At 45.3% G+C, this 22,489-nt stretch overlaps 1 protein-coding gene across 1 annotated transcript in view; it reads right to left on the bottom strand.

Annotated features, from left to right (window-relative positions):
• Window positions 1-22,489, bottom strand: part of SDK1 (sidekick cell adhesion molecule 1) — a gene marked incomplete at both ends in the record, with an annotated part of 840,970 nt that overhangs the window by 139,453 nt on the left and 679,028 nt on the right. The window contains 3 exons of the mRNA XM_079719129.1: window positions 4,545-4,643; window positions 11,800-11,992; window positions 13,822-13,937. Coding sequence (XP_079575255.1) covers window positions 4,545-4,643; window positions 11,800-11,992; window positions 13,822-13,937 — 408 coding nt within the window. The remainder of the gene's footprint in view (window positions 1-4,544; window positions 4,644-11,799; window positions 11,993-13,821; window positions 13,938-22,489) is intronic.

Here is a 22,489-nt window from a genome sequence, read left to right as displayed (position 1 = left end):
GAAACGACCCAGGCTCTTCACCCTCCACGGAGCCTCCTTCCACACGACCCGCCCTCGGAAGTCCTGACGTGCACAGGTAAACCCGGAAACCAGCCCTGGCCTTGCTGGGTTGGCCTGATAAATCTGTACACGGAGTGATGACGCTCGGGCTCTTCCCTGAACGCACAGGAGGAGAAGGGGGTCGTTATGCTGTTATACACGCTTGCTGTTATGTATGTTGTGAATGTTACAACCTTGTCTGTTGGACAATTTTATTTGTTTAAAAGCTGTTCTTCATCAAAATTTACTAAAATATAGTCTTTTGTTCTGCATGGCAACTTGGAGCCCAAGCACAGCAATTACAGCACCTTTAGCGGAAGAGAATTACTAGGATCTCCTGGCATCAAAACTGACAATCCAGTGTGCTACCATCGTGGATACACACACCACCAAACGGACAACTGAAGACGCTCGTGTGCTCAGGAAAGGGTGTGACAAACACCAGCAGAGAGACGGAGCTGGCCTGGAGGCCGCGCACAGAGGGACCAAGCGCGGGCGTGTGGCGGGCAAGGCCCCGAGCGGGCCGTCCTGGCTGTGAGTGTCCCTCTGGCTCCGGTGCAGGAACGGGGGGCCCCCAGCCAGGGGCCGGGCCTCCAGCTGGCGCCCAACCTGCTCCAAACAGCTGCCCAACTGAGACTAGCGACCGGAGGAGCTTCGGAGCTAATTCTGTGTGGATCCGACGTGAACTCTCTGCGGGAGTTCAGTGCAGCCAATCCCAGGCTGTCTGCCTGCATCCGGGCCCTCACAGCCCAGAGCTCACGTAGGGAGAGAGGAGGAGGCTGGAATTTACAGGGAGCACTCGTGGGCAGTTCGCGCGGGCGCCCGGCGGCCCTGCCGCTCGCCTCTCCTTCTGGCAGCACAGGGAAGCCCCCAGCACCCAGTTTCCCGCGGGCCGTCCGCACCACAGAGCAGCCCGCACGCGGGACCGACGTCACGCTGCCCGGCAGCTGCTCTAACAGCCTCGGGCGCTGATGGAGCGGCTCCAGAGGGACGGTCGCTGGTGCCCTGCGGACGTTTCCTGAAAGGGGCTTTTGGAGGCCAGGTGTGCCCACAAACACGGTTTTTCTTTTGCTACACTTGGTAAAATTCTCTCCCTCCAGCCTGGAAAAGGCCTCTGGGGTGCTGCCGGCGTGCCCCACGGGAAACCCAGTCAACCTGGGGAGCGCCGCCCTGCGTGTCCGGGCAGAGCGTCCAGGGCAGGGAGAGCCCCACGGAGGGCAGGCGTCCCTGGCAGGTGACCACCGCCGGGCTCCCGCCTCTGGGGAGGCCCTCTTCCCCCGCAGCCCATCCTACAGGGTGGGCGGGAAAGGTGACAGCACAGGCCAGAGGTGGTGGGACAACGCGGCCCCGAGAGAAGAGAGCGGAGCGTCTGCCTGCAGCTCCGACCCAGACCCTCCGAGCTGCCACCGCGTACGCGCTCCCAGCCCAGGGGCAGGGGGACCCAGCTCTGAACAGCCCGAGCTGCGAAGGCCGAGTTCCACAATAAACAATAGCTGCTGCCTGTAACTACAGGTATTTGTTTAATAAAACACGGAATTGGGTTCATTAAGCTCTGTTAGCCGGTGTGACGGGTGACCGTCCATCGGGAGAACTGGTGCCCGCCGCTCAGCCTGGGGATGTCGGCTCCACTCGGGTGATGACGCCCGGGGGTCTCCTTCAAGACTGGAAACTGGAGGCGAGACCTCGGTGCTCCCAAAGGGCAGGGTGGGGCTGAGGGTGTGTCTGTAAGGGGGCAAGGCCTGCCTGCCTGCCTGCCTGGGGAGTGTGTCCACCAAGCCGTCCTGGCCAGATTTCTGAAACGCAGCACACTTAGGTGAAGCCTAAAGGCTGAGCTGACGGAGGTAAATGGTCTGCCTCTCCCCACCTCAGCCCCCTCTGAAATCAGCAGTAGGTACTGCTCTAATTCACTCTAATTCAGCCACAGATGGTCCCCAAGGGGCCTGAGCTAGAAAGCCTTTTTCTTCCAAGTGGTAGCCTCCTGCTAAGCATTTGGTGCTTCTGGATTTGCTTTCCCTCTCACTACTGTTTTTCCTCCCTTTGTGTACCTTAAAGTGACATCCTGCTGTGTGCAACCTCCAGCCTCTGCCCCTGAACCCACCTGGTTTAATTCCTTCCGTTCCTGGCCACAGGAGGGCTTCATTACATACTCAGCACTGCAGTCCTCTACTAAGAAGACCTCAGAACGTGCAACAGATTGGGGTTTTGAGGTCCAGTTTCAATAGTGACTTTTCCCCATTCCTGGACTTAACATTATTTAAAGTGGGTATTTCAAAACATCAGCTTCTTGAGGGCAGAACTAGATTTGTAAATTTACTTTATTTAACAGTGAGGGTTAGAGGTGGCATCAGTTCTCAGGTCCCATCTGGACCCGAGGACCCCACTCTGTGAGGGGGTCTGGTCGAGTCCAGGTGAGTAGAGGGCACCCAGCAGATAAGTAGGGGGCGGGGCTGACGCTGGGAGGTTTCCTGAGAAATGGGAGAAAAAGGGGGAGTTTCATGCAGGAACATGGTCCCCCGGGGCACTGCAGGGAGAGTGGTGCTGGCCCCCCGGCTGTGTCTGTGGGACTCCGCAGCCCTCCAGCTTGAGCGAGTCACAATTCAGGATCAGAGCGTGCTGCGCTCCTATGGATGCACCCTGTCTTTGCAAAGCTGAGGTTTTGGTGGTTGCTGTGACAAGGACACAGGAACAATGTGAAAACTGACGTGGAACCGGAGATTCGGGAGGCAGGTCCACTCTGATTCCAAAGCTGGAGAAGCTGGGCTGTACCTGGGGGCGCACATGGCCCATCAGGAACTAACTGGTTATTTGGGAAGGAAATGCAAATATTCTTTTCTTTCAATTAATGTGTCTTCTCTTTTCAAACGGCTATTAAGGTGCTAGGATAGAAATACTAAGTTGTGTGCACCTGACCACCTGGCGAGCAGAACTGCTGGGCATTTCTCTGGCCTGCGGCGTGGCGAGGGACCCAGCGAGTCACCGAGAGCAAGGACCCGAGACAGGGACGCGCTGGGCTGGGGTGAGCAGCGCGGGTCGAACCCGCGTCCAAGGGTTGATGACGTGGAGGAGGTGACGCGGCATCCCCGTCCTGGCTTGGCCACCTGCTGGCCGCGTGACCCTGGGACGTTATCGCCCAAGGTCTCAGACGGGGTTAGGAGACGCGCCTTGCCTGGTCGTTCGGAAACTAGACAAGAGCCGAAACGCTCAGGGGGCCCTGCACGCGGGAGGTGCCCACGATGGTGCTGCCACCCAGGACACAGGGCGGGAGGAAGGGGACCCTGACCCTGTGGCCAGGCCGGGGACAGCCGATCACTCCTGGTCCACGCAGCTCACGCCCGGACAGTTTTCTTGACCGCGCAGCCGGCGTGAGCACGCTTCCTGGGCCACGGGGCTCACGAGGGACCCCAGGGGCTTCGGCGGTCGGCTGGACCACCTGGCCAGTCGCTGAGGGGCGGGCACAGCTCCGGCTCCCGAGGGGTCACCAGCGGACGGACGTGAGGTCCCCAGAAAGGGCTGCCAGAGCAGTGGGGCCTGCGCTGTGAGAACGCTGCGCGGCTGGCGGGACGTTTCAAGTGCTGTCTACTGAATGGAAAGGGCCGCCCGGGGCAGACCACGCCAGGCAGCCCCCGGGGGTCGCCCGCAGCCCCGTGAGGGTGTTTCGATGCCCGTGTGTGGGGAGGGGGGAAGGGGTGTGCGAGGGGAGCCCTGAACCTGCTGGAACACGGTCCTCCCCAGCTTCCCCTGAGGCTGAAGCCCATGTGGATTTTATCAAGTCTGCAATTTTTTTCCCCCAAACTAAGATTTAAATTCAGCTTTAACCTGAAAGGTTTTTCAGAAACCTCTTCTACAACATAAAATCATTAAAAGCCCTACAAAGGTGAGCTGTTCCCCAGAGACCCCGCCGCAGGAGAGGAGAGGCAGCCGGCGCCCAGTCCCGCGTCCCTGGGTCTCCGGGCACTGCTCACCCTGAGGTACCCCAAGGGTCCCGAGGGGCCCGGCGGCCTGGCACTGGCATCGGGGGCAGGAGACAGGCGTGGCCTGGCCACTCGCAGGCCGGGGCACCAGGGCCGCCGTGCAGCGGTGGGCGCCCAGGGCACAGCTGCCGAGGAAAGGTCACCCCACCCGCCTGAGCCTCAGTCTCCTCAGCTGTAAAACGGTCGTAATCTCAGCAGTCGCCTCACTGAGTTGCCGTGAGAACTAACGGAGAGAAAGGCCCACGAGAGGACGCACCAGAACACTGCTGACCAGAGGCACTAGAGGCTTGTTCAGATAAGCCGAGGTGGCCAGATCTCCAAACCCTGAGGCTGCAGCCCAGGAGGGGGAGGGGCTCTCGGTGGCACCGCCTGGGGGGTGGCGAGCGAGCCCTCTGCCCTCGGCCCTGCGGCCGGTCACCCTGCAGGGGCTGCGGGCACCTGTGCGCCGCCAGCCGCGGTGTTTGGGGCTCTGGGTCCATCGCTCTGTGTTGGGGCAAACGTGTTCCTCCTCTACCTGAAGGCTGAGACCCTTACCTGTAACGATGCCGTTTTTCTCCAGGGGCTCCTGCCAGCTGACCTTGAGAGACGTGTCCAGGATCTCCGTGAAACTCAGGTGTCCCACAGCTCCCGGTTCTAGCAATTAAACACAAAGACATCTGTCAGCAAGCTAGTCCAATACTCTCTGGTCAGATTTGTGGGGAACGTTCTCACTGTGGGAGGGGGCAGGGAGCTGGGCCAGAGCCCGCAGGAAGTGTCAGAGAAAACCCAGAAGGGACAGGGAGTCCGAGGTGTTGAAGGTGAGCCGGCTACGGTCACATAAATGATTTCACTCGGCCTCATGCTGGCCTCGCCGAGAACGGCCGACACCAGCAGCAGCAGAGGCAGACACAATCCCTTCTCAGTCTTCCTCCTGATCGGATCTAATTGGAACAACCAGGCGGCTGGATCTGGAAAGCAACCGCGTGCTAGAGGGCTTTGCTGCCGTGTCACGTGTCTGGCTTGTGTGGGGACAGAGCCCGGAGCGCTGGCCTGGAGGCAGTCCCGGCCACACCTGGGTGCAGGGCGATGCCTGCTGACCTGACCCAGAATTCCAGGCCGCAACCCTTACTCACTCTCCCCAGGGGCCCCAGGGGCAGGGCGGGTGTGAGAAATTTCCAGCAAAACGGCATGTTTCCCTGGAGTTTCCCTGACCCTAGCCCCTTCTAGTGCAGAAGGGCAGAGCTGCGATTTAACGCTGGGCTCAGCGGGGTTCAAGCCTGGCCCCTCTGCTTGCTGGCTGGGCATTACTTAAGCTCTCTAAGCCTTAGTTTGCTCATCTGTGAAATGGGGAAAATAAAAATAACTCACTCTGCAAGGTAATCGTGAGAAGAAATGGAATAAAACACGGAAGCGCTTAGCGTGTCCTGACACCACCAAAATGCTGATCGACGTTGGCTGCTACTGTTACTAGGTGTCAGTTACCGTACCATCAGAATATAAAGTCATTTCTAAGATGAGCTTGCTGTCACTTTGAAGAGCACTGGAGAGAAAAGGCCTGAGAGGCCAAAACAGGAGTTCAACAGATCCAAGATGGCAGATTCTCAGAGCCGGAGGGACATTACGAATCTGCTGGGATCCCTCCCCGACTTTGCGGCCGTAAAGTTCAACGCCAGGCCCAGGGCAGTGAAGCAACTGCCCGAGGATGCACAGCCACCAATCCCAGAGCTGGGCCTGGCACGGGGGCCTCCTGCTTGCTCTGGAGGAACCGCAGGGCTGTCCGGGGGCTCAGTAGTCGTGGCGCACGGGCTTAGTTGCTCCGCGGCATGTGGGATCTTCCCTGGCCAGGGCTCGATCCCGTGTCCCCTGCATCGGCAGGCGGATTCCTGACCACCGCGCCACCGGGGAAGCCCACATTTCACTCTCTGAGTGTGGAACGTGGTAAAGCAGAACGGCTGTCAGGACCATCTCATCCTCCCCCAACTGTGAGTTTCCAGAAAGACAGTCTGACGGATTTTTTTTTTTTTTTTTTTTTGCGGCGGATTTTTGAACTGACTTGTTCCTTTTTCAATCGATAGAGCAGCAAAGAAAGCTTTTTGTTCCTTTTCTATTCTCAGTGTTTCTGCTTCCTGGATTCCTGCCCAAATATTCCTGTCCTCTAGCTCTGCTGGAACCAGCTGGCAAGGTCTAGGCTTAAGTTTATATTCTGTTTCCTCTCTACTGAGCTTCCCACTCCCCACACCCTGGCCCCAAGTTCTTAGTTCATCAGAGCTTTGGAGAAGGAGGCCAGCTGGATGTGGGGCTAACCATGGCGCCATCCGCACTGTCACTACAGAGCTATGGGGGCCATTTCTCCAGCACCCAGAGTCCCAAGTCCTCTTTTAAAGGCCGCCCCCACCCCAGAGCTGACAGCAGCCCTACCTCCCCCGTTTCAGTGAGATCGTCCCTATTTACAAGGATGCTCTATCTTTCTAAGTAGGATGAACAGGCTCCCTGCCTATCAAAAAAATGGTGGCTCAGTTAGAAAATTCTAAAAAGATGACATCACTGCCATTTTTCTCAATTCCCAAGACATTCCTAATTTCTCTTTTCCTTACGAATGGTGGGCCTGGCTGCCTTTAAGGCTCTGTTTCCTGGCTGCACAGCATTATGGGATGCTTCCCCATAGTTAGTGTCTGTCTGTTTAACTGGCAACAATAGGGCTTTTCTAGTAAAGAATTCAGCCAGGAGTTTTCTCTCATTTATCTGAAGAAGTTCTCTGCTTTTGCCACGTTTTATTTTTAACAAATGTCCTCTGGAAAGTAAAACCCGATATCCAGTTGGACCTGGCTGTGGTTGGAGCAGAGATGCGGCCCTGGCCTCTTCTTTCAATAATGAAATAGAGGAAAACGTCCAAATGATGAAGAGCCGTGAGGGGTGCTTGATAGCCGCTGCTAGAGTTCACTCCCACCTTCCTTAGTTATGGGGACTCTCCCCTCCCACCCCGCTTGCAAATGTAAACGCTGTGTTAGGCTGTGTTTCCCTACAGAGGAGTGGAGCACGGACCCTCCGAGCAAGCAGAACTTCCCTCCTTCTTCCAGAGGTCCCTCCGCTCGCCACCCCCTGCACTGTCCCCAGACCAGCCTCCCCTCACACCGTGACGGTGCCAGAGCCCAGGGAGCCGCCCGTTTCTCTGACGCTCACCTGATTCCCAAAGCGACTGCATCCACTTAGGTGGATGGCACTGATTTCAGATATTTCCATCTGTGGTTAGACCACGGGCTCAATTACATTCCCTCAATTATTTTCCTCGGGAAATAAGGTCACGATCGCTAATTGCTAGGACTCCCAAATCTACGGCTTCAGACTCTCTGCTGCCCATTGGCCACACCTGCCTCTGTGTGAATGTGATCCGACTAAACCCAGTGTCCTAGCCCTGGACCTGTTTCCACCCTTCAGTCACGGGCGTCACTGTCTGCCCCGTCACCCACGCTGAAGTATGTGGAGTGATCTGGAGAACCCCGTCTTCCCACCCCCTACGTCTAACCAGCCCCCAGTTCTCTGTGACATGCCTCTAGCGTCTCCCCCACTGCTGGCTCCACCGCGGGTGTAGAGGTGCACGTAATTATTTGCCTTCTTCCCAGATTGCATCACCTTTATCTCTAGCCCATCATCACAAAACCTCCAAACAGAGCTGTTGAAACACTCAAGTCACAGCCCTAAGGGAAATCCCTCTGTGGTTCCCCAATGCCTAGACGATCTCTGTCCAAGCGTCTTAACTTAGCAGTTGAGACTCTCCTGGGTCGGCTCCCAACTTGTTCTCTAGGGTCACCCCCACCCCACAGACTACACTGAAGCTGAGCTAAATCCCTCATCCCCTCTCACACTCTCTTCTACTCTCTTTGCCTTTACGGGTTCTATTTCTTCTCAACCATTCTCAGCATCAAAAGCTCATCCATCAGGGCTGACCTCAGTTCTCAGCTCCTCCACAAGACTGACCTGACTCCCCCTGGTATTTTCTGTCACTCCTCACTGGGCTGCCACAGCCACTGCTAACGACCTGCTTCCCCAGTGGCACTGACCTCAGTCCTGTCCACCTCAGACCTGATTAGGCTGGGAGCTCTAAAGGCAGAGGCTGTGCTTACTTATCTCTGCTCCCCCTTCAACACGCAGCTGGCTACCTCTCACATAACAGGTATTCTACAAATTGGAATGGAAGTACATATACATGTTTGTATGTTGGATAGATGGATGAATGAATCCCCTGTAATTATGACAGGCCCAGTACACACAGAACTTGATGAGGTAGACTTAACACTTCTTTTAAAAAAGAGAAGGCTACATCTGACCAACTGTCTCCTTTAATCCTAAAATCTGATGAGGGCTATATAAAGTTTATAATTATAAGGCAGATTCCAAAGCAGAATACACATTATATTTTCAAGAACTCATGAAACCTTAACTGAGATTGATCATATTCTGGGCCATAAAACAAACCTCAATAAATTTAAAAGAAGTGAAATTATGCAAAGTGTGTTCTTTGACTGTAATGGAGCCAAGCTAGAAGTCCATGGTAGAAAGACAACAGGAAAACTTCCAACACATGGAAATTAAATGGCACACTTCTAAATAATCCATGGGTCAAAGAGGAAGTCTCAAAGGAAATAAAAATATATAGAGCTCAGTGAAGATGAAACAGAACATATCAAAATATGTGGGATGCAGCTAGAGCAGTGTGAAGAGGAAATTTTATAACACTAAGTGCTTACATCAGAAATGAGGACAGACCTCAAATCAATACCCTAAGTGATTACCCCAAGAAATTAAAAACAGAAAAGCAAAATAAACCCAAATCAAGCAGAAGGAAGGAAGTAATAAGAGCAGAAATCCATGAAACTGAAAATAAGAAAACGATAGAGAAAAGTTAATGAAACAAGATAGCGGTTCTTCAAAAAAATCAATAAAATTGATAAATTTCTAGGAAGAATGACCAAAAACCTCCACAAAAAACAGAAGAAAGAATGAAATAGGGAATATGACTACATATTTTGCAGCCACTAGAAAAACAATAAGGAAGTACTACCAACAACTTTACACTCAGAAATTCAACAACTTAGTGGATTGATTCCTTGAAAATCACAAATTACCAAAATGAAATAGACGACTGAACAGTACTATAACCATTAAAGAAACTGAATTTATAATTTAAAAACTCCCAAAAAAGAACTCTCCAGGAACAGAGGATTTCACTGAAAAATTCTACCAAACATTTAAAGAAGAATTAATACCAATTTTACACAATCTCTTCCAGAAAACAGAAGAGTACGAACTTATTTTATGAGGCCAGTATTATGCTGATACCAAAACCAGACAAAAACAATAAATACAGTAAAATAAAATTTCAGACCAATATCTCTCATGAACTTAGATGTAAAACATCTTCCATAAGGTATTAGCAAACTGAATGCCACAACATGAACAATAATTATACACCATGACCAAGTGGGATTTATTCCAATCATGCAAGGTTGGTTCAACATTTGAAAATCAATCCACCTTATCAATTAACAAACTAAAAAGAAAAATCATATGGTCATATCAATTGATGCTGTAAAAGCAACTGAAAAAATTCAACATTTATTCATGACAAAAACTCTCAGCAAGTTAATATCAGAGGAAAATTACCTCAACTTGATAAAGAACAGCTATGAGAAATATCATACTTAACAGTGGAAGACCAAATGTTTTCTCTCTAAGATCAAGAGCAAGCCAAGAATGTCTGCTCTCACCACTCTTATTCAACACAGTACTAGAAATTCTAGCCATTGCAACATGGCAAAAAAAAGAAATAAAGGACATATAGATTAGAAAGGAAGAAACGGAAGGACATGGATATACCTATAAAAGAAGAATCTTTGTGGTATTGGAACCATGCAGTATCTTGATTGTGATGGTAGATACACAAATCTATACATGTGATAAGTTGCACAGAACTAAACACACATACACGCATGCATGCACGTGCATGCGTGTGCGCACACACACACAAGAACAAATAAAACTGCAGAGATCTAAATTGGATTGATGGGTTGCATCAATGTAGATATCCTGGTTGTCATGTACTATACTTTTGAAAGTGTTACCATTGAGGGAAACTGGGCAAAGTGTACATGGGATCTTAGTATTATTTCTTACAAGTTCATGTGAATCTATAACTATCTCAATAAAATTTCAGTTAAACAAAAAGCAGACAGCAGATCAGAGTATGGGAAGGACATCAGGGATCAGTTAATAGTGGCAGAGTTACTTTTTATCTTTTTAATGGAAGGAATATCAGTGGTCTCAGAGAGTCAAGAAATTCATTTCTATTCTTCCTGTGTCACTAATTTGACATAGACCTTGAGTCAATTCAAGGCGGTTACAGCAGAGTAGTGGAGTGAAAGCCAGGTGGCTATGGGTTATGGGGAGCGGGAGAGGTTAGGAGTCAGAGTAATCATTTTTACTGAGAGCTGGGTGACACAGTGGGCAGCACGGTCAGAAAGTTGGCACTTCTGGGTGAGGGAGACCTGAGCATATCTGTGGGCTAAGGAAAGGTCAGACTCTTCATCCTCTGAGAAAGGAGGGAAGAAGACCAAGAGTGAGAACACAGGGAAACTCAGATGGAAGGAGGAAAGCGAGGAAGCTCATCTTGCTCGGCCTTGACCTCTGTAAATGTCATTGCTGGGAGGACAGTGAAGCTGGGTCTCAGGGGGCAGGGCAGAGCAGAGCAGTGGATGACAGCACCAAGCAGAGATAAGTACAGAAGGTCAGACCACACCCAGAGCCCAGCTGAGATGGGAGAGGAGGAAGCTGGAGGAGAGACAAGTGGCAGCCCTTTTAAACTTATTTAAGTTTTAATTCTCCTTATAAAAGAGTACATACTCATTGTAGCAAAGAGAATATGCAGAGAAATAAGAAGAAAATAGTAAAAGAAACCCATAATCATGTCACATGGAGATAACAACTGTCAGAATTGTGATATATTTCCTTCAAGGTCTTTTCTCAGCTAATATGGTCTTATACAAGTGTATTTGTATAAAATTTGTAACTCATATAGTTTTGTATACTGTTTTTTTTTTACCATGTAACATTAGATCAAGACCGTTTCCTTGCAAAACTTTTTTTAATAACTAAAAAATATTTAGTATATTGTCATTCCATAGTTTTTCAATTATCCCCCTTTGGAACATTTGAATGTTTTTCATTTTTTTTTCAATTACTAATAATTGTAATTAACCTCATTGTATATAAATCTTTGTGCACATCTATGATCATTTTCTCAGAAAATGTTTTCCAGAAGCATCAGTTGGCCTAGGGGCAGAGAAACAGCTGATCTGAATTGACCAGCTGGAGACAATGGAATGTCCAGGGTCTTAGAGAGGCGCAGGTGAGATTCCCCTGGGGAAGGTCAGGGAAGACATGGGCTGGGAGGCTTTAAGGGGAGACTCAAGAAGAAGGTAAGGGGATTGTAAGTGGAAATCTGAGTGAAGAGAAGTCTAGCAAGACAAGACCAAAGGCTGACTGTACAGCTGGGACTGGACTGTCCCTCTTGTCCTCACAGCTCCTTCCTCTAGCCAGTCTTCCTTCCATACTCCACAGAGCATCTCTGCCAAACATTATTACTACTTTCAATGACTTATCTCTTCAGGGTGAGCAGTCTGTGAACACACTGAGAACATGGAGCTTCCCAGTGACCCACCTTTGCTCTTGCCCTGTGCCGGATACGACAGTGGCCCAAACCTCTTTGACAATTGACTAAAGGCTATTGATAAGACACTTGGAAAGGCGTACTCACTGTCTTCATGTGTCCATATGAGCTGAGGTGTGCTTGGAGGCCCGTCCCCCGGAGTGGTGAAACACAGAACTGATGTGAAGTAAGCAGTAAACTTCTTCAAGTTCGTTATGTACCCATGGTGGACTCCATGGAAATCTGGAGCAATGGTGACGACAGTGACGGCCTCAGGGACATCGGCTGGCCACGCCAGAAGCTGGGATGGAACAGGGTGAAAAAGAGATCCTTTTAATTGCATGTCTTCACCCTCAAGTCTGCATCAGAATTTTATTTCACAATTAAAATGTCTTCAAAGAAAGCAAAGTTGTAATTAAGAAACCCCATACATCCTACATTGTATAATCTCACTGAAAAATATTGAGTTTAAAAGATATCTCATAGATTATTGAGTACAAATATGTATATTTATATATATATTTTATACATGTGTACATAAATGAAATATCTACTCTAACTCATAATGGGAAAATGGACACTCCTCAAACCTTCACCTTCTGTTCACTTAAACATGTTACAGAACATATTTATTTTTTAACATTTAGAAATAATGATGACATTATGCAGTTATTCAACTGCATCAGTACAATCAAACATCAATACAAATATTTTTCCATTTAGGCACCTATGCTGATTCAAAAAGAAGCCCCTGGTTCAATGGGGACAATGTTAATTATTTATAATTTATATGACACCAGTTTTCTAAAAAGGATTTTAGGAGACTGATTATAATTTTAAAGAAATACAGTATATATACACATTCCAAGGGAAGTTGTTTTAATGTTTTGGCAACATTATGTATGAGTGTGACTTTTAATTCCTCTGACACCAAACATTTCTAGGGTTAATTAGGTCTGAAAATTGACACTGTGCAGGACAAGGAGAATATTTGTATAGATTCTAGGCCGACAACCAAGCCATCGAATGAACACCCCGGTCTTGCCAATAAGACCTGACAGGAGAGTCAAGAAGGCAGAATCAACTTCGTTGATCAATATGATTTCCTTTCTAAGAAGCTTCTGACTGTAGGTACCTCTGGGGGGAAAAAAAAAGGCAAGACAAACTTCTAGATACGTCTGCCTTTCTAGTGAAAAACAAGTGTTTTAGTAAGTTGAATCCAAATGGGAAAAAAAAATTAACTGTGTGTCTGAGGAAATAACACTCTCTGAATCTGAAATGACCAAGTTTTCAAGCAAACTGTCTATAAAGATATTCCCTGAGTTCACCTGCTGTCACAGAAGATTTGCGAACGTGCTGCAGGTAACATTCAGACGGTCTCCCAGGCCAGCCAGGAGATGCTGATCTAAAAGGAAAGGTAACCTGTACTTTTGGGAATTGCATCCAGGTACATCTCTGAAGGTAACATATTCTGGTACTCAGACAAAGGGCAGATAGGAGTCCGTCCCTGTCTCTAATTCAGTCCGGATAGGTGCCCCGAGTCAGCTGGTCCCAGTTCTACAAACAGAACTTTCCCTAAAGTAGCGAGAGGGGGACCTACTTATCCTTGCTTGGTAGAAACATCACTCAGTTTCACCCAGTGGGCTTTGAGAGGACGCCCTTCCCGGAAGAAGTGGTTTGTACACGTGCTGATGCCAATCAACAGGGATACATCTCCCACTGGTCATTTTAAAAGGGACGGCTCTTCTCATAACATTGCTCGGTTCTATATGAACCATCCTCTTTTTTTCTTTCTTTTTGTTTCTTGGCCATGCTGCGCGGCTTGCGGGATCTTAGTTCCCCCACCAGGGACCGAACCTGCACCCTCGGCAGTGAAAGCACTGAGTCCTAACCACTGGACCGCCAGGGAATTCCCGTGCACCATCCTCTTGATAACCAATAATTTGAGTTTCTGAACCAGTATAGCTGATGAAAAGACCCAGGATAAAAGGTGACCCCAGCAGGTCAACACACCCTGTAACCGGATGCCATGGGTTCCTGATGAAATGAGGGGCGGGCGGCTCCCTCACTCATCACAAGACCACGACACCCCACGACGGCCGCCCGGAGGCTGTGGCCCAAGGCGCCTACCTTGTAACCCTGGTTGATGCCATTGATGAACTGCTGGGGTGGAGGGTTCCACAGGAACTGGATGGTCGTGGAGTTCACGGCTTCCACCTGCACGTTCTGCGGGGGCGAGGTCGGCACTGCTCCAGGGCAGCCAGGGAGACAGCAGGACACGCGGCAGGAGGCGCGGGGCAGGGGGAGGAGAAGAGACGCTTAGCTGCTGCTCACGATTCACCGGCTCGCAGCGCTGAGAACGGGGAGGGTGATGGACGCTTTGGGAAGCTAATCGTGACGTTACAAAGAAGAAGAACTGGGCGACTTCTCATTTTCTGTTGGGGAATTCTTTAAGGCACACGCAGAAAAGTGGACCGGATCACCTTAGCCCCATGGGTGAGCCTTTCCTAGGGATCCCAGGATGGAGAGCAAACAAAAGCTTTCTCCGATTGTTTTTTTCAGTTACCCGATACTCGAGATCAAGGCAAGGTCTCATCCAGAAATCTGCCTTCCCTGTTATATGTCACAGTGTTTCAAGCCCAATTATCCTTCACATGAAAAAAAAATCCTTTTTCATAGGTATTGTTATTTATTCATTTGTAGGCTAAATTTCTCTTTGTCTGCCATAGAAATTACCTTTTAAAAAATTTCCACTTTCCACTTCTTTTATTGAACAGCTACTGAACCCAATTATATACCTACCCAGTGGCCTGTCTTCAAGGAAGTCATATTCTAGGGGAAGCACTCATAGAATTGAAATAGGCAAGCGACTCTAGAAAACACACAGGGCAGAGCCTCTGCCCTAGGAAAGCATGGAAGGCCTCACATCAGAAGACACCTGCACTAGGTCTGGGATAGAACTTTGAGGAGGGAAAGGCCTTGAGAAGGGCATTCGCACCTGGGAAAATGGAGTGAGCAAAGGCGTGGTATTATGAAAAACCTGGTGAATGGTGAGAAAACAGTGAGCATGGCTGGACGTGGGGTCCAGGGGGTAAGAGGGGCGGAGGAAGTAGACAGGTCACTGTGGGGATTGCCTCACATGTCAAACACAGTGGACAACAGTGTATACGGCAGGCAATGGGGAATCAAAAGCCTTGGAAAACAGCAGTGACGTGACATGGCCAGCTTTTTAAGGACGATAACCTCAGTGGCCTCTGGAGAGGGTACTGGTCCACTGGCTGTGCCATAGCAACTTTTTGCAGGATGCAAACGAAGGTCCTGGTTCTTTAGGAGCTTGTTTCAAAAGAAAGACACGGAATCCCAAAGGATCCTTTGGCTTAAGGTACAGAAACAAAGACAGGAGTCTCTTGGCACAAAACACGCGAGGACAGAGCACGGTCCTGTTAAAAATTACTACACCTTTCATTACGCTCTTCTTCAGAAGCTCATCTCATTAGGCAGAGGTGAAAAACATAGAACTCATCCAAGCCCCTCCAGTCACGCTCCAAGTCACCTGTCTTTTCCCATCTGCTCTGGCTGCGCTATCTCTGGGTCCCTCCCTCAGTAAGTCACCAAGAAGACTGTCCCACTTCTCACTCAGCACCCATCCAAAATTTGTGGACTAAAAATGGCCACGGGGATTGCTTTGCCCAGGCTGTAGAAAGTTGGAAAGAACATCGCAGCTATTAAGCATGAGAAAAAGCTGAACAAATGATAGAGTCCGAACCTTTCTTGAGCCCGTAAGGAAGCTGAGGTCACAGGGCAACCAAGTGTCTGAAATATAAGAAAAGATGGACCTCCCCAAGGAGTAGGAATGTGAACATGGGCTTGCCTGTGACAGAGCACGAGAGAAAGAGCAATGGCCACCACACAACTGGGAAAATTCAGCGAAATTCTTAATGAATTGCTAAAGGCTGAATGTGGGCTAGCAAGGGAGTATAGAAAGTCTGTGCTGCAGATACACAAAAAGGTACAATGCATGTAAGACACAAAAACAAGAATAACAGCCCTTCTCATCAGAAACTATGTGAACCAGAAGGTAATGGGGTGATATCTTTAAAGTACTGATAGAAAAATCTATCAACCCGGAATTCTATATTCTGTGAAAATATCTTCTAAATATGAAAGCAAAATAAAGACATTTTCAGAAAGACAAAAACTGAGAGAATTCATTACTGGCAGACCTGCATGCACTATGACAAATGTTAAAGGAATATGATATCAGACACCAAAACTTTAGATCTATGCAAAGAATTGATGACTTCTGGAAATAGTTAAAATGAAGTAAATGTAATGTATTTTTTTCTTATTTTGGCTCACTCTCAAAAATAGTAGCAATTTATTGTGGGCTTATAACATAGGTAAGAATAAAATGACTGACCACAATAGCACAAAGGGTGGAAAGAAGGGATTGAAAGTATACTGTTACAAGGTCCCTACATTATACACACAATGGATTTCAAGATACACTGTGATTAATGAATGATATATATTTTAAACTCCAGAGTAATCACTAAACAGATTTGAAAAGAGATATAAATAAGGCAAGAGTAAAAAAAATAATGTAATTGTAAAAATATCTAATGAATCAGAAAGCAGGCAGGCAAAAGGAAGAGAAAAGGAAAAAAATAAGAGGGAGAACAAATAGAAAACAATTAGCAAGGTGGCAGGTTTTAATCCCATCATATCAACAGTTACATTAAATATATAATGTAATATATTACCAATATATTTTATTGTATATACCAATAAAAGAGAGATTATCAGTTGGATGAAGAGCAAGACCCAACTACATGGTGTTTAAAACAACCCCACTTTGAATATGAGGACACAAATAGCTTAAAAGTAAGAGAATGGAAAAAAATACATGAAACACTAATTAAAATGAACCTGGAGTGGTTATATTAATATCAGTCAAAGTAAATACTCTACCAAGGAATAAAACCAATGATAAAGAGGGATATTATATAATGATGACGTGATCTATTCACCAGGAAGACTCAGCAAACCTAAATGCGGATGCAACAGAGCTTCAAAGTACAAAAGGCAAAACTGAAAAAACTGAAAGTAAAAACTAGACAAATCTATTAGTATAGATGGTGACTTCAACACTCCTTTATTTAAAAAAAAAAAAAGGTAGACAAAGAATATCAGTAAGGATCTACAAGACCAGAACCACATCATCAAGTAACTTGACCTACATAATATTTCTTTTGAAATCTACCCAATAACAACATACTACACATTCTTTTCAAGCACATATGGAACTTAACTGAGATGGACATATTTGAAATATACATGTCATATAAAACAAACCTAAACAAGTTAAAAATAACTGAAATCGCAAAAAGTATGTTTTATGACCCAACAGAATTAAACTTGAAATTAACAACAGAAAGATATGTGGAAAATCCCTAAAAACTTCAAAATTAAGGAGAACATTTCAAAATAACCCATGAGTTAAAGAGGAAATCACATGGAAAGTCAGAAAGCACTTTCAGTTTAATGAAAGTGAAAAACACAACATATCAAAATTTGGGGATATAGAAGTGTTAGAGGGGAATTTATAGCATTTAGATGTTTATATTAGAATCTAAACTTCTACCTTAAGAATCTATGAGAGTAAATTAAACCTATGGAAAGAAACAGCAAAGAAAAAGAGCAGAAATCAATGAAATAAAAATAAACAATAATTGAGAAAATCAATGGATCCAAAAGCTGGTTCTTTTTTTTTTTTTTTAATTTTTTATTAGTTTCTGCTTTATAACAAAGTGAATCAGTCATACATATATATCTGTTCCCATATCCCTTCCCTCATGCATCTCCCTCCCTCCCACCCTCCCCATCCCACCCCTCCAGGCGGTCACAAAGCACCGAGCTGATCTCCCTGTGTTCTGCGGCTGCTTCCCACTATCTATCTACCTTACGTTTCGTAGTGTATATATGTCCATGCCTCTCTTTCGCTTTGTCACAGCTTACCCTTCCCCCTCCCCATATCCTCTAGTCCATTCTCAAGTAGGTCTGTGTCTTTATTCCCGTTTTACCCCTAGGTTCTTCCTGACATTTTTTTTTTTTAATTCCATATATATGTGTTAGCATACGGTATTTGTCTTTCTCTTTCTGACTTACTTCACTCTGCATGACAGACTCTAGGTCTATCCACCTCATTACAAATAGCTCAGTTTCATTTCTTTTTATGGCTGAGTAATATTCCATTGTATATATGTGCCACATCTTCTTTATCCATTCATCCGATGATGGACACTTAGGTTGTTTCCAGCTCCGGGCTATTGTGAATAGAGCTGCAATGAACATTTTGGTACATGTCTCTTTTTGAATTATGGTTTTCTCAGGGTATATGCCTAGTAGTGGGATTGCTGGGTCATATGGTAGTTCTATTTTTAGTTTTTTAAGGAACCTCCGTACTGTTCTCCATAGTGGCTGTACCAATTCACATTCCCACCAGCAGTGCAAGAGTGTTCCCTTTTCTCCACACCCTCTCCAGCATTTATTGTTTCTAGATTTCTTGATGATGGCCATTCTGACTGGTGTGAGATGATATCTCATTGTAGTTTTGATTTGCATTTCTCTAATGATTAATGATGTTGAGCATTCTTTCATGTGTTTGTTGGCAGTCTGTATATCTTCTGTGGAGAAATGCCTATTTAAGTCTTCTGCCCATTTTTGGATTGGGTTGTTTGTTTTTTTGCTATTGAGCTGCATGAGCTGTTTATAAATTTTGGAGATTAATCCTTTGTCAGTTGCTTCATTTGCAAATATTTTCTCCCATTCTGAGGGTTGTCTTTTGGTCTTGTTTATGGTTTCCTTTGCTGTGCAAAAGCTTTGAAGTTTCATTAGGTCCCATTTGTTTATCTTTGTTTTTAGTTCCATTTCTCTAGGAGGTGGGTCCAAAAGGATCTTGCTGTGATTTATGTCATAGAGTGTTCTGCCTATGTTTTCCTCTAAGAGTTTGATAGTGTCTGGCCTTACATTTAGGTCTTTAATCCATTTTGAGCTTATTTTTGTGTATGGTGTTAGGGAATGATCTAGTCTCAAACTTTTACATGTCCCTGTCCAGTTTTCCCAGCACCACTTATTGAAGAGGCTATCCTTTCTCCACTGTACATTCCTGCCTCCTTTATCAAAGATAAGTTGGCCATATGTGCGTGGGTTTATCTCTGGGCTTTCTATCCTGATCCACTGATCTATCTTTCTGTTTTTATGCCAGTACCATACTGTCTTAATTACTGTAGCTTTGTAGTATAGTCTGAAGTCAGGGAGCCTGATTCCTCCAGCTCCGTTTTTCGTTCTCAAGATTGCTTTGGCTATTCGGGGTCTTTTGTTTTTCCAAACAAATTTTGAAATTTTTTGTTCTAGTTCTGTGAAAAATGCCAGTGGTAGTTTGATAGGGATTGCATTGAATCTGTAGATTGCTTTGGGTAGTAGAGTCATTTTCACTATATTGATTCTTCCAATCCAGGAGCATGGTATATCTCTCCATCTATTTGTATCATCTTTAATTTCTTTCATCAGTGTCTTATAATTTTCTGCATACAGGTCTTTTGTCTCCTTAGGTAGGTTTATTCCTAGATATTTTATTCTTTTTGTTGCAACGGTAAATGGGGGTGTTTTCTTGATTTCATTTTCAGATTTTTCATCATTAGTGTACAGGAATGCCAGAGATTTCTGTACGTTAATTTTGTATCCTGCTACTTTACCAAATTCATTGATTAGCTCTAGTAGTTTTTCGGTAGCATCTTTAGGATTCTCTATGTATAGTATCATGTCATCTGCAAACAATGACAGCTTTACTTCTTCTTTTCCGATTTGGATTCCTTTTATTTCCTTTTCTTCTCTGATTGCTGTGGCTAAAACTTCCAAAACTATGTTGAATAAGAGTGGTGAGAGTGGGCAGCCTTGTCTTGTTCCTGATCTTAGTGGAAATGGTTTCAGTTTTTCACCATTGAGGACAATGTTGGCTGTGGGTTTGTCATATATGGCCTTTATTATGTTGAGGAAAGTTCCCTCTATGTCTACTTTCTGCAGAGTTTTTATCATAAATGGGTGTTGAATTTTGTCGAAAGCTTTCTCTGCATCTATTGAGATGATCATATGGTTTTTCTCCTTCAACTTGTTAATATGGTGTATCACATTGATTGATTTGCGTATATTGAAGAATCCTTGCATTCCTGGAATAAACCCCACTTGATCATGGTGTATGATCCTTTTAATGTGCTGTTGGATTCTGTTTGCTAGTATTTTGTTGAGGATTTTTGCATCTATGTTCATCAGTGATATTGGCCTGTAGTTTTCTTTCTTTGTGACATCCTTGCCTGGTTTTGGTATCAAGGTGATGGTGGCCTCATATAATGAGTTTGGGAGTGTTCCTTCCTCTGATATTGTTTGGAAGAGTTTGAGAAGGATGGGTGTTAGCTCTTCTCTAAATGTTTGATAGAATTCGCCTGTGAAGCCATCTGGTCCTGGGCTTTTGTTTGTTGGAAGATTTGTAATCACAGTTTCAATTTCAGTGCTTGTGATTGGTCTATTCATATTTTCTATTTCTTCCTGAGTCAGTCTTGGTAGGTTGTGCATTTCTAAGAATTTGTCCATTTCTTCCAGGTTGTCCATTTTATTGGCATAGAGTTGCTTATAGTAATCTCTCATGATCTTTTGTATTTCTGCAGTGTCAGTTGTTACTTCTCCTTTTTCATTTCTAATTCTATTGATTTGAGTCTTCTCCCTTCTTTTCTTGATGAGTCTGGCTAATGGTTTGTCAATTTTGTTTATCTTCTCAAAGAACCAGCTTTTAGTTTGGTTGATGTTTGCTATCGTTTCCTTCATTTCTTTTTCATTTATTTCTGATCTGATCTTTATGATTTCTTTCCTTCTGCTAACTTTGGGGTTTTTTGTTCTTCTTTCTCTAATTGCTTTAGGTGCAGGGTCAGGTTGTTTACTCGAAATGTTTCCTGTTTCTTAAGGTGGGATTGTATTGCTATAAACTTCCCCCTTAGAACTGCTTTTGCTGCGTCCCATAGGTTTTGGGTCGTCGTGTCTCCATTGTCATTTGTTTCTAGGTATTTTTTAATTTCCTCTTTGATTTCTTCAGTGATCACTTCGTTATTGAGTAGTGTATTGTTCAGCCTCCATGTGTTTGTATTTTTTACAGATCTTTTCCTGTAATTGATGTCTAGTCTCATAGCATTGTGGTCGGAAAAGATACTTGATACAATTTCAATTTTCTTAAATTTACCAAGGCTTGATTTGTGACCCAAGATATGATCTATCCTGGAGAATATTCCATGAGCACTTGAGAAAAATGTGTATTCTGTTGTTTTTGGATGGAATGTCCTATAAATATCAACTAAGTCCATCTTGTTTAATGTATCATTTAAAGCTTGTGTTTCCTTATTTATTTTCATTTTGGATGATCTGTCCATTGGTGAAAGTGGGGTGTTAAAGTCCCCTACTATGATTGTGTTACTGTCGATTTCCCCTTTTATGGCTGTTAGTATTTGCCTTATGTATTGAGGTGCTCCTATGTTGGGTGCATAAATATTTACAATTGTTATATCTTCTTCTTGGATCGATCCCTTTATCGTTATGTAGTGTCCTTCTTTGTCTCTTCTAATAGTCTTTATTTTAAAGTCTATTTTGTCTGATATAAGAATTGCTACTCCAGCTTTCTTTTGATTTCCATTTGCATGGAATATCTTTTTCCATCCCCTTACTTTCAATCTGTATGTGTCTCTAGGTCTGAAGTGGGTCTCTTGTAGACAGCATATATATGGGTCTTGTTTTTGTATCCATTCAGCCACTCTGTGTCTTTTGGTGGGAGCATTTAGTCCATTTACATTTAAGGTAATTATTGATATGTATGTTCCTATTCCCATTTCCTTAATTGCTTTGGGTTCGTTATTGTAGGTATAGTCCTTCTGTTGTGTTTCTTGCCTAGAGAAGTTCCTTTAGCATTTGTTGTAAAGCTGGTTTGGTGGTGCTGAACTCTCTCAGCTTTTGCTTGTCTGTAAATGTTTTAATTTCTCCATCAAATCTGAATGAGATCCTTGCTTGGTTGCAGGTTTCTCTCCTTCATCACTTTCATTATGTCCTGCCACTCCCTTCTGGCTTGTAGCGTTTCTGCTGAGAGATCAGCTGTTAACCTGATGGGGATTCCCTTGTGTGTTATTTGTTGTTTTTCCCTTGCTGCTTTTAATATGATTTCTTTGTGTTTAATTTTTGACAGTTTGATTAATATGTGTCTTGGTGTATTTCTCCTTGGATTTATTCTGTATGGGACTCTCTGTGCCTCCTGGACTTGATTAACTATTTCCTTTCCCATATTAGGGAAGTTTTCAACTATAATCTCTTCAAATATTTTCTCAGTCCCTTTCTTTTTCTCTTCTTCTTCTGGAACCCCTATAATTCGAATGTTGGTGCGTTTAATGTTGTCCCAGAGGTCTCTGAGACTGTCCTCTGTTCTTTTCATTCTTTTTTCTTTATTTTGCTCTGCATTAGTTATTTCCACTATTTTATCTTCCACCTCACTTATTCGTTCTTCTGCCTCAGTTATTCTGCTATTGATCCCATCTAGAGTATTTTTCATTTCATTTATTGTGTTTTTAATCGATGCTTGATTCATCTTTAATTCTTCTAGGTCCTTGTTAACTGTTTCTTGCATATTGTCTATTCTATTTCCAAGATTTTGGATCTTGGAAATAGAATCTTGGATCAGCTTTACTATCATTATTCTGAATTCTTTTTC

The sequence above is a fragment of the Hyperoodon ampullatus genome (assembly GCF_949752795.1).
Source record: "Hyperoodon ampullatus genome assembly, chromosome: 14".
Taxonomy (NCBI): domain Eukaryota; kingdom Metazoa; phylum Chordata; class Mammalia; order Artiodactyla; family Ziphiidae; genus Hyperoodon; species Hyperoodon ampullatus.
The sequence above is the reverse complement of the archived record's forward strand: the minus strand, read 5'-3'. Positions and strand labels throughout refer to the sequence as shown.